The sequence below is a fragment of the Typha latifolia genome, chromosome 3 (genome assembly GCF_019914945.1).
Source record: "Typha latifolia isolate L0001 chromosome 3, TyphaL0001v2, whole genome shotgun sequence".
Classification (NCBI taxonomy): domain Eukaryota; kingdom Viridiplantae; phylum Streptophyta; class Magnoliopsida; order Poales; family Typhaceae; genus Typha; species Typha latifolia.
In genome coordinates, this window is record NC_133088.1 from 3,394,059 (window position 1) to 3,410,493 (window position 16,435).

At 37.2% G+C, this 16,435-nt stretch overlaps 2 protein-coding genes across 3 annotated transcripts; both read right to left on the bottom strand.

Moving 5' to 3' along the window:
- Positions 1-2,772: 2,772 nt before the first annotated feature.
- On the bottom strand, positions 2,773-6,719 carry LOC140785008 (cold-responsive protein kinase 1). 2 transcript variants are annotated; one of them, XM_073132684.1, is made up of 7 exons: positions 6,560-6,719; positions 5,854-5,992; positions 5,562-5,677; positions 5,274-5,484; positions 4,914-5,151; positions 4,547-4,697; positions 2,773-3,290 (listed from the first exon to the last, which is right to left on the bottom strand). In XM_073132684.1, the coding sequence occupies exons 2-7, from the start codon at positions 5,921-5,923 to the stop codon at positions 2,955-2,957; spliced, it is 1,122 nt and encodes a 373-aa protein (XP_072988785.1). In that variant the 5' UTR covers positions 5,924-5,992; positions 6,560-6,719; the 3' UTR covers positions 2,773-2,954. The 2 variants fall into 2 exon arrangements, with proteins under 2 accessions (XP_072988785.1, XP_072988786.1); XM_073132685.1 differs by lacking the exon at positions 6,560-6,719 and adding an exon at positions 6,242-6,336.
- Positions 6,720-13,319: 6,600 nt separating this feature from the next.
- On the bottom strand, positions 13,320-15,360 carry LOC140784344 (patatin-like protein 3). The gene is made up of 3 exons (XM_073131694.1): positions 14,261-15,360; positions 13,909-13,971; positions 13,320-13,809 (listed from the first exon to the last, which is right to left on the bottom strand). The coding sequence occupies exons 1-3, from the start codon at positions 15,197-15,199 to the stop codon at positions 13,441-13,443; spliced, it is 1,371 nt and encodes a 456-aa protein (XP_072987795.1). The 5' UTR covers positions 15,200-15,360; the 3' UTR covers positions 13,320-13,440.
- Between the last annotated feature and the right edge of the window lie 1,075 nt (positions 15,361-16,435).

Here is a 16,435-nt window from a genome sequence, read left to right on the forward strand (position 1 = left end):
AAACAATGATCAAATCTAATCATTTTATTTAAAACACTGGAGCTAATTTGGTATTAAAAAAAAGCAAAAAAAAAAAAAATTGAAAACCGCGTTAGTTTAGTCAAAAACTCGGAAGAGATCTGAGAGCGATTCACGGGGCGGCGGGAGAATTCCACAAACGCAAAGTACGATCACGCGCTGCCGCGATACAACGCGTGAAAAATAAGTGAGAGAGAGAGAGAGAGAGAGAGAATTCTGATGCATCTCTCACTGCGTGGGTTCTTCCTCCTCGACCTCAACTATTGCATAATGTTTCACATAAAATTAACCCAAGCTAATAGAAATTTCACATGCATGTATTGGTTTGGTGGGATTATTATTCCACTCCATCTTTAATTCATTGATTCGTTTGGTCCAAAGAGAATCTAAGTTGCATCCAAACACTCTGAGACAAATGAACCCATGAATGAATGCAGAAGACAGCAAGAGAAGGAAAGAAAGAAGGCTAAAAATTCCATCTGCATGCATATGATGCCCCCCTATCTCCTATCATATTCCTATTGTGTGACCAATTAATATAATAATTAAAGCCATTGCTGATGGAGTGGACTTGTCCTCTATTCTCTCCTTTCACTGTTAATTATATTTGTAATTCCTACTCCTTTTGGAGGTACTATAAGATGACAGGAAGTTGAGAGCTACTTGAGACCTCCTCTCCTCCTCAACTCAAGCCTTTCAATCCCTCCATGTTCACCACTACTACTTCTTCTTCATATATATACATATATACACTAATATACATCTCTCTCTCTCTCTCTCTCTCTCTGGTACATGGTTAAGAGAATATGGAAACAGGTGATCATGTTGCTCATATTGCTGGGGTTGCAAGAGGTGAAAAGAGTAATTAATGCCTGGCTCCCTGTATGCCACTCGTGTAGCTGCACCTAATACTCTCTCAGGTTGGCTACTGCGATTGGCGTGCGAGGAGCCAAGCATCTCTCTCTCTCTCTCTCTCTCTGTCTGTCTCTCTCTCTTCCTAGTTATACATATTTATAAATATGGGATAGTAGCATTCTCTCACACTCTCATTTTAATTCTTCTATGGCAGCTGGAAAAGTTTTTTTTTGTTTCTTGCAAAAATATGTCTATTTTCTAGAGTAGTTTTTGGAAGCTGGCCGATTTATTAAACAAGAAGTTTGAAAAACAGACCTAGTTTGTAAAAAGTAAAAAGAAAGAAAAGAGAAAGAGAAGTCGCTGATGTTTTCAAGGTATGGTATGAGGAACTCGGTAAGCCAGAGCCCACGTATAGAAGTATAAGTTTTTCCTTTGCCAGTTGAAGTTTCTGCCATTCTAAATTGAGTGTTATGATTGAGTTGTGTGACATTAGTACTACGAGATTTTTCATGATATCCCAAAATGTAGGCCATTTTGCGGCCTAGATATCATCAAGATTTGTTAGTTTGAGGGGGTTGAACAGATAAATTTTGGGTTAGAAGACAATTCAAAATTTTTTTTTTTTTGGTCTTTTTGTTGAGAAGAAATGGAGAACAGACACCAATTAAGGTACTTCAAAGTAGGCATTTGAATGGATTATCTTGGTATTTTTCTTCTCCACATGAGTTCATTTTATAAAGCGGTCAAAATTTATGCTTCTACAATTGACTTTGGAAATTGAATCAAGAGATTTTTTTTTGTAAAGAAGCTCTCTTTCTCACACAAGACATATTACAATGATAAGCTATAGCAATAATGTCAATTAAAAAATATATATGTATATATAATTTAACAACACCAAAAGTTAAAAGGGAGCTAAAGCATTATATTAATGTGGAAACCCTTCTCAAAGAGAAAACCACACAGTATAAAACAAAATTCACTATCATGACAAACCTAATTCTGAGTGGGTTGAAGAGAGCATATTGATATTACCTTCTTTCTTGGCTATCCCAGAGGAGATGATGTTATTGTCTCTTGTGGTAAGAAGTTTCTTCTCACTAGGGTGAACCACGTAAATCTTATATTATTGTGGTATTGTGATTCTCTATTATTATATAATCTCTTTTAGTTACCATGCATTGAGTGTGAATCATGTTACATATCTTTTGGGTGGGAAAAAAATCTTTTTCAATAAGTGTTTTATTATTAGAAATTTTTTTATTCTAGTGGTATATAAAAAAAAACGTACTTCTACATGAACAGTATTTAACTTTGATAGTATTCTTATTCAAATTACGTCTAAATGGAATCAAATATCATGATCTATATCCGATCTGCCTAATAGTTGGAAAGATTTGGAATCGAGTCAGATCGAATTCGAATCCCAATTTGAACCATGTCAGTCAATAACATTTCCGTGGAGTTCATCTTTCAACTTTGTATAACATTGTTCAAACTTCAAAGATGAACACAAGCTTGGCTCAGTGACTGTAGGCATGCACAACTTGTATAACTAATTTTGTGTATAAAAGAAAAGAATTTATTGTGCGTTTCTTCCTCCTCCCCGCTTAAGTCTCTCATGAGCTATGATAGTCAATTTATCAACACTGATAGCCATGTAATTTCTTTCCTTCTTTCTTTCTTTCTTTCATCCTCCCCTCTGCCTATTTAATAACCGAAAGAAAGAAAGAAAAAAAAATGACTACGTAAAATCAAATTCAGTTTGCTTCTATGACCAATTGCAGATTTCGACACCAGTAAGACAACAAGTAAACCCCAGAATTTCTTACATTGAAAAGAGAAGGAAAAAAAAAAAAAATCAACTTTCGCTATGTACAGTATGTTTCAGATTCTCTGTATTACAAATCTTACTTCTATTATGCACTTTTAAGTTTACAATTCCAACCTATACGATAAGAAACTGTAGAAACCAACCTCTCTAAATTGTACATTGAGCCTACAAAAGAATGCACATGTTGCTTCACTGAAAGCAATATTCAGAAGAATAAAAAAACATCTATTACTACAGAAAGGGTGAGTTATGTGTGTGAAGTGCTACCAGAGGTGTCACCAGAGGTCGACGACAATTCCTCCACTGGAGACAAGCCAGAGTTTGTGTCTGGTTCAGTAGGCTTCCGAGTCTTCAGGTCCATAAAGTCGGTGATCAGGCCAGGCTTGGTGATCTTCACGTCGGCACATCTCTCACCGGTCAGCATCTTGACAACCTTGGACATTGAGGGTCTCACTAGTGGGTTGTCTTGGGTGCACAAGAGACCAACCTTCAAAAACATGCATGCTTCCTTTACGTCAGAATCATCACTCAGGGAAGTGTCTACAATTTTACTGAGCTCATCGCGCTCGTATAGTGCCCATGTCTGCAAGATAAGATAAGAATCATTTGCTATCACAGGAGAAATTAAACAGCTTTTCCACTATAAAACTGGATAGCATATAAAAGAAATATCATAATAACAGACTAACATATCAAGGAGATTCAACAAAAGATTAAAGATCATTGTGCCAAGAATTTAATGTGTTAAACCTATAAATGAATCTCACATTTAGTGCCAGAACACATCAACACCTTTACCCAACAAAGACATCAGATCACCAATTTAACAGCATTATTATCAATCATAACATATCCAAGAATTCTCTAAGCCATCAAGGCCTCCAAAATTGTGTCAACCAGTAACTTCCGACCAGAAAATTCGGAAGACGCATAGGGTGGCTTTATTAATAGATTATTAGTTAGCTAGTCTTCACTACTCTTCCCACAGTGCTTGACTTGAGGAGCATCAAGAATTGGCAGATGGATAAAGAAAGGATATTAGATGGCATTCCAATTCTATCCATCATCCTGCCCAAATATCTGATTAACTGATCAAATGGGTCAACTCACAGAACTAGCCGTCACTGCAGGGACAAGCCCACCGCTTTCTTGGCTCCAGTCTCATCTTGAAGATAGACTTTCATTTTATTTAATTGACTTACGGTCAAATGACATATACATGGATTTTAGAGAAATAGGACAGGTATTTAAGCTTGCTTTCTTATCTTGCTTCCTAAAGAGATTTTCCCTTGATCACTACTTGTTGAGAAAGGGGCAAATGAAAATTGTAGATATATGAAAAGGCAATCATATTATTTTGATGTTCTAAAATATTACAAAGACATTCACATTGTTTCCCAATTTTTGTGTTTAATTTGCTAATGATGGCTATCAAAAGTTGACTGAAATGATGAGAAGACACAGACAACTCCATATCACTGCACATTCTCTCTCAAATTTCAAAATCATCTCTTTAGCTTAGGTTGCTAGGATAATTTCTCACAAATAGCACATTAGAGAACAAAAATTTGTAGACGGTTAACCCTTAGCCTAATGTAGTGTTTCTAATTTCTACTACTGTAATATGACATAAAAAGTTCAATAGTTCTCCCTGCATTTCATTGTCTAGTGTATAACATACTGTTACAATTCACTATCATAAAAATGCAAGTGAAACGTATTACAGGTTTCCCTCATACAGATGGGACACAAAGAATCAGGAAAATAAAGGGAAAAGAAGTACTATCTGTGTAAGTAATAGATTGACTATGAATGGCAATCAAATAATTCATTGCTTACCCTGTCAAGGAGGAACTGATCTTCATAAGGCAATAATGTATTTGTGTTAGATCTGCCGGTTACTATTTCTAACAGAAGAACACCAAAGCTGTATACATCTGCCCTCTTTGTTAACTGCCCACGAATTGCATACTCCGGTGCCAGGTAACCTCTGGAAAAGATTAAAATTGTTTGCTATTAAGGAAAACTTTCTAAGTGGCAGATGCTGTATACAAAACTTTGACGAATTCTATCCATGAAATGAGCAAAAAACGCAACTCGAACAGTCACAACACCTTATTTATCCAATATTATAGGTCTCTTTTTTCCTTTAAATCCAGAAAATGTATTAATATAGGAAAAATCAAGAAGGAGAAGCCTAACTCACATTGTTCCAGCAACTCGAGTGCTGATATGCGTCATATTTGATGGAAAGAGCTTTGCCAGACCAAAATCTGAAATTTTAGGGGTGAGATCCTTATCGAGAAGAATATTACTTGCTTTAATATCTCGATGCACAATAGGGGGTTGGACTTCCTCATGAAGGAATGCAAGCCCACGAGCAACTCCAATGCAGATTCTTGATCGTGTTCTCCAATCGAACTGAATATTGCTGCAACCCCTGCCTGACAGACAGGAAAGAGATCTCAGATTGCATACAAGATTAAATACAATCAATAATTATGACATAATACAATATATTCTTGTATATTTGGCACAGAAATGGCAAGTTGGAACCTGAACTTACCAAGAAGAGTCTGTGCAAGGCTATTATTCTCAAGATATTTATAGACCAAAATCCTGTGATCTTCTTCCACGCAACATCCATACAGATTAACAAGGTTCTCATGTAGTATATTGGAGATGACACAAAGCTCATTCAGAAATTCTTGCACTCCTTGCCTCGACTCAGAGGATAGCACCTTTATAGCAATAAGTGAACCATCCTTAAGTTTTCCCTGCAAAAATAAATTTGGGCATTAGTGATCATCAAAAGATCGGTTTATGTTTAAGTTGCTAGCATACAATAACTCACTTTGTAGACAGAACCAAAGCCACCCTGACCAATTTTATTAACAGCACTGAAGTCTTCAGTGGCACTCTTCAGTTCCTTGTAGGAATAGAACCTTACATTTTCGATCCCTGGAACATCTGCAAATGAACCGCACCTCAGTTATATGCTTATATTTAGACAAAAGTCAAAAACACAAATACATGACAAAGCCCTAAATCCTTATATGCTGTCAATTGCACTACATCCAGTGGAGTAACAGGATACGATTGCTATACTTTTTTATGCAAGATCACCCAAATTTCAACTCATTTACCTGCATCTATCTGAAAAGTTCCGTGCTTGGAATTATTCCTCCTTTTGCATATAAAAGGGAAACAAGTCATTCCTGAGTGAGTAAACCAGTTAATTTGCGTGTGAATTTTGCACGATGCTCCAAATGAACTATGTTGCCCCTAGAAAAAAAAAATTGAAGAACAAAAGGGATCAGATATTGCCAAATGCATAGAAAGTGATCATGCATATCAATACTTGGAAATTAAGGATTCCTTCCTTGTAAATTTTAAATATACATCATACGGTAATAGAAAACACACACACACACACACACACACAATTTTCCTTCTTCTGATTTTACTATGCAAAGCTAGCTAAGCTTGCACAGAACAAGATAATACTTTGATGCTCTGATCAAGAATCTTTACCTACACAATTGGCACAGAGAGGAAGAGAAAAGAGATACCAATTTTTATGAGAAACCATCAAATAGAACGAAAATAAGAGCGATTTCCAACTCTGCCTGCAAAGAAGGCAAGAAGTAGAACTAACAAAATCATGCCTCACTAGTACATAAAAAAAAAAACCCAAATTTGCAACAACAAATGTACCAAAATCAGATTTTTCCAATAATAAAAAATACAACAATAAATCCTCAAAAACTTGCAAGAAGACACGGCAAACCAAATTCCTCCAAATAGACCACAAGATTGAGGGAGAACACAAGAAAAGATAAGAAAAGACACCTGAAGATTTTGGATTGAAGAGACCCAAGAACTCCCGCAGCTCAGGTTAGTAGGAGGAAGCCACGCCTCGTCCCCTTTAAGAGCTAGTGCCACGGCGGCAGGCGCAATCTAAAGAAATAAACACATGGAAGAATGGAAACGAAACTAAGAGGAAGTTCGGGCGAAAGTGTGAACAGGGTTCGATCTTTATCAGAAAAGAGAGTAAGATGTAATTTTCCCAAAGAATTTTAATATTACTATCTACAACTTAAACTCTCAATTATTCAACGTTATCGAACAAAGCCCATCCCATTAGTCTGCAGATAAGGTTTTCACTATATAATTAGTCCTTCTTTAATCTCTTAATCTTTTCTTCTTCTTTTTTCCAACCACTACCGTCTCTACCGCTGACTCTCTGAGCTCTTCTCCCACTATTATCCTAAATCCTCACGTATTGACTACTCTCTGAGCCATTGCCAAAAGCCACTTGCATACGTCAAGCGCACGTAAGCACGGTAATCGTGTGGTTGAGAAGGGTTGTTGATAATCCCAAAATTAAAAATATGTAATATTTATTTAATATTATTATAATAGTCAAAGGGGAGTCGGTTTGTATGACCATGCATGCAAATTAAATTCGTCCCCCCTATGCATATGTTTTGGTTTAGTGAGAACGTTTTAAATATGGATTCGTGTCAAAAGGCGCATCGCCATTAGTCCACGCCATCACTTCCAATCCCAACAACTTGGTGGAAATATTCCTTGGTCAAATTTTGACTTTGTCCGCTTATAATTTATTTTGTGATGTTTTTATTGCTTCCATGACGAGAAATATTAAACGCTGATAGTCTATAAGAAAAACCATATATATTCTTTTCTCTAATAACTTATTAGGCCTAAAGTTAACCCATGATTTTGTTTAGGTAAGAAAAATAAATATACATACGGTAAGATGCGAATAATAATAAATGATGAACATATAGTTTTTTTTATATTAATTTCTTATAATACAGACACGAAAAAGACTAAGTTACCGATTAAAAATTCAAGCTAAGCAAGTTTAATAAGAACCCTTTTCTACCCATGAATATGCTATACTAGTATAAAACATCTATCACATTTCAAAAATATATATATATATATATATAGTTTATACTTGCATAAAAAACAAAAGAATGATCAAATATTTTGCCATTCTTAAGTAGAGGTGGCTTACAGACAAAGTATGTTGAAATTTCAAAAGTATTCAACTTTTTCTATGAATATGTTGTACTATTTTTAAAACTGAAAGTGAACCGATCTTGAGGTCAACTAAGTTTTCTCCCCGTAGCTACAACCATCCATAGACACCAAACGAAGCAGTGGCTTATCAAAATGTTAACAATCAATATATTTCTTGATTTGTTTATGAGAAAAGGCCAAGAGACTTTGATCTACGTTTCAACAATCATGATCATACGAGTTGCATATATGTATTGTTGAAATTGGTCAACAAGTTGTTCATCCTTATTTCAGTATTTATATTTATTTCAATATGAACTTAATAAATAAACTTGGTTTGAAAAAAATAAAAGGTCAAGAAATCAAACAGATGAAAGTATAATTAACATCTGATTTTATATTACCTAATTAATCTCAATATTCTATTATTTTATTTTATTTGACCTTAAGAGTAATTTAGTCCTAAACTTAAAACAATAATATATTGAAAAGGTTGAAAGTATAATTAAGATCTGATTTTATATAAGCAATGTGAAAAAAAAAAATTGGTAAAAATACAACTACTTGTTACAACTATTTAGAACTGCAAATATATTATTTAAATATCTAAACAATTTTGAGATAAATCACCCCAACCGGATCAAATAGTGCGGACTGCGTACGCTAATGCTACAAACTAAACTCCACGACCACCGGCATCGCCCGGCATCCCATCTCGGCACCCAAACGCGCCGCCACCTTCAAGAACTGGCAAATGTAATGACCCCAAACCTCAACTCGATCTCCATCTCCATAACCAATCTCTTCCACCTGAGACATCATATAGCATACAATGCTCCAAGATGACTCGGGTTCCATGAAGAGCTCAAGCTGATAAGAGAAGGCTTTGCTATAGACACTGCCGTCGACCTCGCCGGCCGCAACCCTCGACAGCTCTCCGTCATGCAGCCACTGCCGGTCTTTCGTCGACCGGATGGCGAACCGAGCTAACTGCGCTTCCCGGAGCGAGGAGGACTCGTCTTTCGTCGCGAAGGCGTGGAGTTGGAGATCGATCTCATCCTTACCGTGCTTACTGTTGCTTAGAGAAAGCTTTGATTCGTTGTAGTCAACCTGGAGATCTTCAAACCTCAACAACATGGCCTGATCTTTTAATTGTTTGTCAAGAAGACCAAAAAAAAAAAACATAGAAATCTTACTGTATCTGATATGAAAATGAGAGATGAATCAAATTACCTTGAAGAGGGTCTCCTGGAACTTTTTATAGAATTGTGATATATATATATATATATATATATATATATATATATATATATATATTTGTCTTTAATTTATTTTAGGGTTTTGTTGTAGATACGCATATCTTTGCAGTGAGAATTTTCCCAAAAAAAAAGCTTTAAAGCAAATATTTCTCCAGGTGTGGATGTGGTAGATTCTTCCAATGTGGACTATCGAGTAGCTTTCTAGCTTAAGCCCGAGCCCAATCGTTTAATTTTTATTTTTTTTTGTCCCAATTCCATAGCTCAGGCTCGGCCCAGTAATCTATGGGCCAATTTGGATCCACATTGTGAAAGGTTATCAATAGATGCCGGTCTTTTCGGCTAAGAAGGCTATCTGGGCTTTTTTTGTTGCTAATCTCAAAGGTCATATTAGAGGAGTGAGATATATTATTTAAAATAGATGAAATATTAGGATTTATTTATAAATAATTAAGAGAGTTTTAATATAATATAGTCAAACTATAATAATTTTTCATTACTTTAAAAAATTATTATGTAATCGCCGCTAAAAAAATTCAAAATATCATAAGTACCGGTACATTCTTTAAAATTTTTAAATTTCTACTAAAATCTGTTAATTAATTTTTAACATAATATTTGTAACAAATTATTATTAAAATTTAAAGAAATACATGTAAATGACTAAAGCACTCTATTTTTGAAAGTTTAGATTTGTAAAATATTTATCAATAATTTTTGTCTCACATAAAATAAAAAATATTCCTTTAAACTACTTTTTAATTTAATCATCTATACAATTAAAAAAAACTTTTATCTTAGTTGTGTTTTAATTATGATTAGTTAAATTTATCTGACAGAATGGCGAATAATATTCTCAAAATAATAATATAATTTCAGCAGTAATTATGATATTTTAAAAAATACAGCGTCAATTATGTAAACAAATCTCTTCATTTTATGTAGATAAAGTTAGCACATCCTTCTATATGTACTAGATGATCAAAAAGTGGTGGTCACTTTTTCTTACTTCTGCCTCAACTTTTTCTTTGCAAGATTCAATTTTGAAACATGCTTTAATTGAGATTGATAGATAGAAAGATAGCTGCTAGATACTATTGAGATGGATGCATGGTCCACTATATATTTAACTATTACTTCTTCCATGGAAGAAGGACCATCAAAAGCAAAGCTAAATCCCCAACCACCCATTGATGAGCCGTGCCCTTTAATTCAAACAAAATAATAGAAGAAGAGCATGCATGCATGCAAAAAAAAAAAAGATCTCTCCTTTTCTTCTAGTCAAAAGAGAAGCTACAAAGATTGAATGTAGTTAGGGAACACAATAATGGTAGCTGCTAGCAATGTTCAAAACTCAAACTTCAAACCGCCAATAGTAATTTAAATCAATTCTGGCAAGAAGAACTCTCTGCAACTTTGCATCTTATTTTGATCTTGTTTCTTTCTTTTTAAGAAAATTCCCTCCAATTTCACCATACCATTCTAATCCCAATGCCCACCATAGTGGGCCAAAACAATGAGCAAAAAATGGAGATGTTATTAAATTGCACTAGAAAGCCTTAATTCTTACACAAGATATTACATGGTCCCCATAAGCTAACAAATTAAAGAGATAAGTGCTCATCCACTCCTTGGAATTCGCCATTCAATAGACTTTATTGTGTTGTTGTTGTTGTTACTTCCATCATGGAAAGTTAATTTCATCTATCTATCCCTAAGAATTTTGAACATATATCCATGAACCATTCTAGGCTTTACTTGTGATCTCCACTTAGTATATATTTCCAAGAAAGTGGGAGTAGCCTTGATTACAATTCACTAGCACTAACGAAGCAAGAAGATGGTCTATGAGACCTTTAATTACCATTTTGACTTTAGATGCCCACCATGACTACTAACTTCATCTCTATCCATAATTAGTTCTTCATTCCATTAGTTATGATGCCTCACAAACCATGCAAGTTGATCATCCATTAGCATAATGTACTTGAGGAATCATGCCAATTACCAATGCTAGCTAATGAATTGCATATAATCATGACTTTGATCTTTTTCTTCTTCTTGAAGGGATATATATATATATATATATATATATATATATATATATATATACACTTAGTGCAAGCAAGTAAAATCAAGGAGAAGTTGGATCTTATCTTGGGTCCATGTGATTTTTGGAATTATATTCATGGGTCCTATCTTATTCGAGCACCTAGCTAAGTTAGTTGGTATGTTTCAATAGTCACTTGAAAGCATCTAATCTAGGGTTGGACCTCATGCAAAGATAATATAAGGTTATAGATATCATGGATTACTATTCGATGACATGAGATATAATATAGATCAATCTAATCTAGTGTAACAAAAAGTATAAGAAATAATAGTACTTTGCTCATCTATGTCTAAGGGGAAATTATGATACTTACTCACCAAGTTTCACTTGAAATGTCCTGCTCTACAAGCATATGTGGCCATGCATTTGAATACAGATAATTTCAAATGATTGGACATACATATATTTATATATTATTTCAAGGATTATTAATACATATTTTGTAGATCATAAGGGTTTAAGAGATAAGACAAAAAAGATTAAGAGATGAGACTATATAATTTACAGGCGACAAAGCAAGTAGAGAGGAGTAAATGATGCACGTGTAACTACTTAATTAGTTGTAATATTAAAGTTAAAATCCAATGGCAAATGAGAACAAAATGATGAGCTGTTACTTAGCTAATGTAAACTGTTAAGAGTAATTAATATGATTAATTAGCTTGACCCTCTTTCCAGGAGGTTACCTTCTTGTCTCCGAACCCTATCCCTAGGAACATAGATTCGCCTTCCTCGTTATTTTTAATATTATTTTGCACGTGCTGCGTTTGGATTGGAGAATCCGGGGAACGTAGTAACCGGAAAGATTCCTCCAACCCTCTGGCGCGTGGAGGAAACTGGTGCAACCCAGGGTGGATTTGATCCGATCCAGAACATGGTTCAATGGAGTGAGGAGACTTAACAGAAATAGATTTTTGAGTTACCCCTGGATCTGCTGCACCATATAAGGGTGTGAGGTAGAAAGAAATACACAGCTCATGCAAAGCTGGACATATAAATGGGTGAGCCACCCTTGGATTCGTAGCTTCTTCTATTTCTACTTCCTACTTATCCTAGACAGCACCCATTTATGCACCCCCCTCATATGCTGTTTTATCTTTTACTTCTTTTTTTTATATAAAAAAAAAATTCGCCGGTCAGTTATTATCTTGATAAATATTCTACATTAGTTACACTTGACTTATTTATATATATATATATATATATTTTTTTTTTTTTTAAAAAAATATTATAAAAATAGATTAAAATAGTGAATTATTGATGGAGAAAGCGAATCATTAATAGTGATAATATTTAAGATTTAAATAGTTAGGAGTGTTAGATTATATGTTGACCGAAAAACTTAAAAATTATTAGATGATAAAGCAACCATGAGGACACAGATATTTGTGTAATAAGTTTTGAAAATTATTTTAAACTCTGTGAAAAAGGAAAAGGAAAAAAAAAAACAAAAACAAAGGAGAAATCTCAAAAGAGATGGATCGGAGTGGGTGAGTGTAGGAGTCGGTGTGATCAGAGGGCAGAGAGGGCCAGGGTGCAAAAAGGGGACGAGTTAGGCACTAACCGGGTCCGTAACGGAGTGGCGATGGGGCCTCGGTTCACGTTTCCACGTACCGCTAATCACGCCAGAAATGGTCGGAGGTGGGACCCAGCAACTGAGAGTCGACGTGGCAGTATCAGGACTGGAGGATGTTTTAGCTGCCCGAGGTGTATCTGAGATGTTTACTCGCCGTCCCACTCACTTGTATCGTATCTTTATCTAACACCAACTCCAACTCCTTTCCTAAACACTGATTTAAAAAAACAAAACAAAAAAAAGAATATTAGACACCCTGCCTTATAACTCATTCTCATATACATCTTTTTATTCGTTCTTTTTAAAAAAAAAAAAAAATTTTGATCTAACAATTTAAGAGAGTCAAGCTGTCACGATGAATAAAATGAATGATTTATATAAATAGATAATAATTTATAAAGTTTAAGTATAATTATCCCATATTTTAGATTAGTAAGTTTAGTCAACTTTCAATGTGAAACAATCTCATCAGTAAACCAGTGGCATTACAGCAAGACTGGCACTCATAGCTAGGAGACAATATCTTTTGTTGCCAAAAGGACCAACTAGTAGTTCACCTGGTCACATGTAGATATCTCTCTATTAATTGGATAGTTCATTACTGGCAAATTGAAGTGGGGGAAAATCTAAGAATCATACAATAATCACGATTCTGCTAATTTACATGTACAAAAATCAGCTACTTCCTCACTCAATCATACACACTCATTTTAGTAAATAATCATTCCTCTGTTTCTCATAACATTGCGGTGAGCACTCGACCGGCTAACGCAGAGTGAGACGGCGACGGAGAGGTAGTCACCGTCGTGGATGAAGTGACCGTGGTGGTGACTGTGGAAGTGGTCGCCGACGACAACCTGGGTGTCATCGCATGTTTTATTATAACCATTGGAAGAGGGCTAGTCTTTCGTCGTTCATGCTCGGTCATTAGCTCATGCGCAAACCATTCTAATTTCTCGCCATTGGTTTGCTCCGCTAACTTCTTCCCTCGAAAAAGGATCGATTCTACGTTCCTTTGCAATAGCATCTCCTCTGCTACCTTCATGACCTTTTTCTTGTCCTCTTTCGATAAATTGCGGCCTCCTCCGAAGACGGACAAATTACCCTATGTAATTTATAATTACTGAGTTAATAATTATAACGGCATCTTAGTAATCTTCTATAATTCAAGAGTAAACTTCTCTCATTGGCCACCAATGGGTACCTGAATCCGGAGATAGTTGCTTGTCCTGTTATGTCCGAATGCCATTGCCACTGCTTGATCCACCTGATTATTGTCAAGAAAGCAACCTCAGTTATTTATTTTAGCCGAACAATTAGAATAAATTATAGGTGGTCACTTGGGGGAAAAAAGAAAGTAAACTCTAAAATAAATTTTTTGTGTGTAAAAAAAAAAAAAAAAAAACCCTCATGAATGTCGACAAAAGTCGACATTTTTGTCGGTTTGCTCGGAGCAATAAATGCAGCAAAAATTTACTGATAAAATCCGGGAAAAAAAATAAGAGAGACGAAAGTCGGAAACAGCTGGCGCGAAAATTAAAGCACGGGTCCCGTACCATATCGGCGGCGCCCTCCGCTGCGATCCTCGCGATCTCTGCCGCCGACGGAGTCGATCCGTGGGAAACGCCGTGCACGGCCTCGCCGGCTCCGATGGAGACGACGAGGAGGTCCTCGACCCCGGCGGCGAGCGGGAACTCGTGCTTGTTGTTGAGCACGTGTGTGATGGCTGCAGCCGTGGGGTTCCCCAGCGCAACCCCGCCGCCCACGGCGGCGATCCTCCTCTTCCCGTCCACCGACCTCATCTCCACCGCCTCCTCACCTCCCGCGCACGTGGCGGTGCACACGTCCCTCATGAGGAAGTCGAACCCCTCGCTCTCCACCGCATCCGCCCTGGAGAAGAGGAACAATCCCCTCGTGGAGAGATCGTAGCATGGGATAAGCACCGGCTTCAACATATCTCTCAACGTCATTTCGCCGAACACCTTGTGGTACACACCACCCGATCGCCGGAAAAGCCACCTTCGGCCGCCGGACCACCGTTTCCGGTGGATGTTCCCGGCGAGAAACGCCATTGCCTCCTCGGCGGAGAAGAGAGGGCGCCCTTGGGGACCTCGCGCAAACAGCATGGCGGCCAAAACCCCTCCGGCGCCGGATCCGGCGGCGACGTCAAAGAAGTCGGCGATCCGCGAGGCAGGGTCGCCGGAGCGCATGCGGAGGGAGCATTCGAGCCGGACTAGGGCGGCGGCAGCGATAAGGCTGTCGGCGGCGCGGCCACCGCCGTCGATGGAGAGGACGCGGACCCGACCGCCGGAGGCGGCGGCGGCGGACCTCGCCGGTGTCTTGGGCGGTGTGTTGGGAAGGGATCCGGCAGAGAGGAAGAGCTTGGGGTCATCGTAGCCGAAAAGGAACTTGCTCTCGAGGATGGAGAAGATCTCGTAGCTGAGCTTGTCGACGTCGAATGCTGGCTCCATTACTAGGGATTTGGGTGATGCCATTGAGATGTTTGAGGAAACTACTTAATCTTAGGCGGAAATCAAGAAATGGGGAAAAGAGAGAGAGAGAGAGAGAGAGAGAGAGAGCGATGAGGTCGTGGAAGAGCTCCCCAGCTGGTTTAAATAGAGTAAAGGACGAGCCGTGCTTGTTGCTCACTTAGTGCAAACCCAAAGTGAAGCCACATTAGAGTTTTTGCATTTACAGCCCCACAAAAGTCTAGTATTTGAAACATATATCAAATTGGAAAATTTTGCCAAGTAAGCTATTTAACTTCAGAAAGTACAGGGGAGTAAAATTTAAATGCGTTAGAATTTTAGAGTTCCTATGGACGATGATACCCTCATCGTATACGGATTGGATCCAATCCCCATACCCAGCCGACGGCTCAGATCAAAAGGGAGGATGGCCACGGAAGGTGGTACGAAGTGTCCTTCGGATCGGTAACTAACTCGTGGGGTGGTGGGGCGCCACGGAACGCCGACGAGATCTTTCGGCGAGGAATCGGCGAGGAATTGGATCGACTGGCGAAGGCGCACGTGTGGCAATAAGCCCAGGGGAAGAGTGGATCGAATCCACCGACGGGCTAAGTCTAACCATGGTTAGGGGGGGGGGACATGGAGATCACACGGCGGAGATTGGGCATCAGAGATATGTCGGACGAGAACCATACATAGATCCAACACGTGTATCCTTGACACCTCATCGCTTCACAGTATGCTGCCACGTACCAGTGTTTTCTGATAACCCTACAAGAAAATGACAAAACTAAATAAATACATAAATGAATATTATTTCACTTTATTTTCTCCAGATATTTGGATGAATAAATATATATATATATATATATATATATCTCGCAGTAAATAATCGCATGGTCATATGCGAACATTTCACGTGTTAAATCACATGTCAGTTTGTAGTGTTGCTTTCTCATAAATATTTATTATTATGATATTTATTCGCCGTTAATTATAAGCATTTGGGAAGGAGAAAACGATGTACATTTTCTCGCTCTTAATTGTTTTCTAAAATATTGGTAATATTAAATAAAAAATAACTTTTAATTAATGAAATGGATTTCAAGTTGGTTAGGAGACAAGACGCAAAATTTATTATTAAAAAAAAAAATACAACGCTTTAGTTCTTTTTGTACGGTATGTCGTTGCTCTTTAAATTCACAATTCACAATTAGTCTTCATGATTAAGCGATTTAATTATGTAAAGGTCTTAGTTAGGCA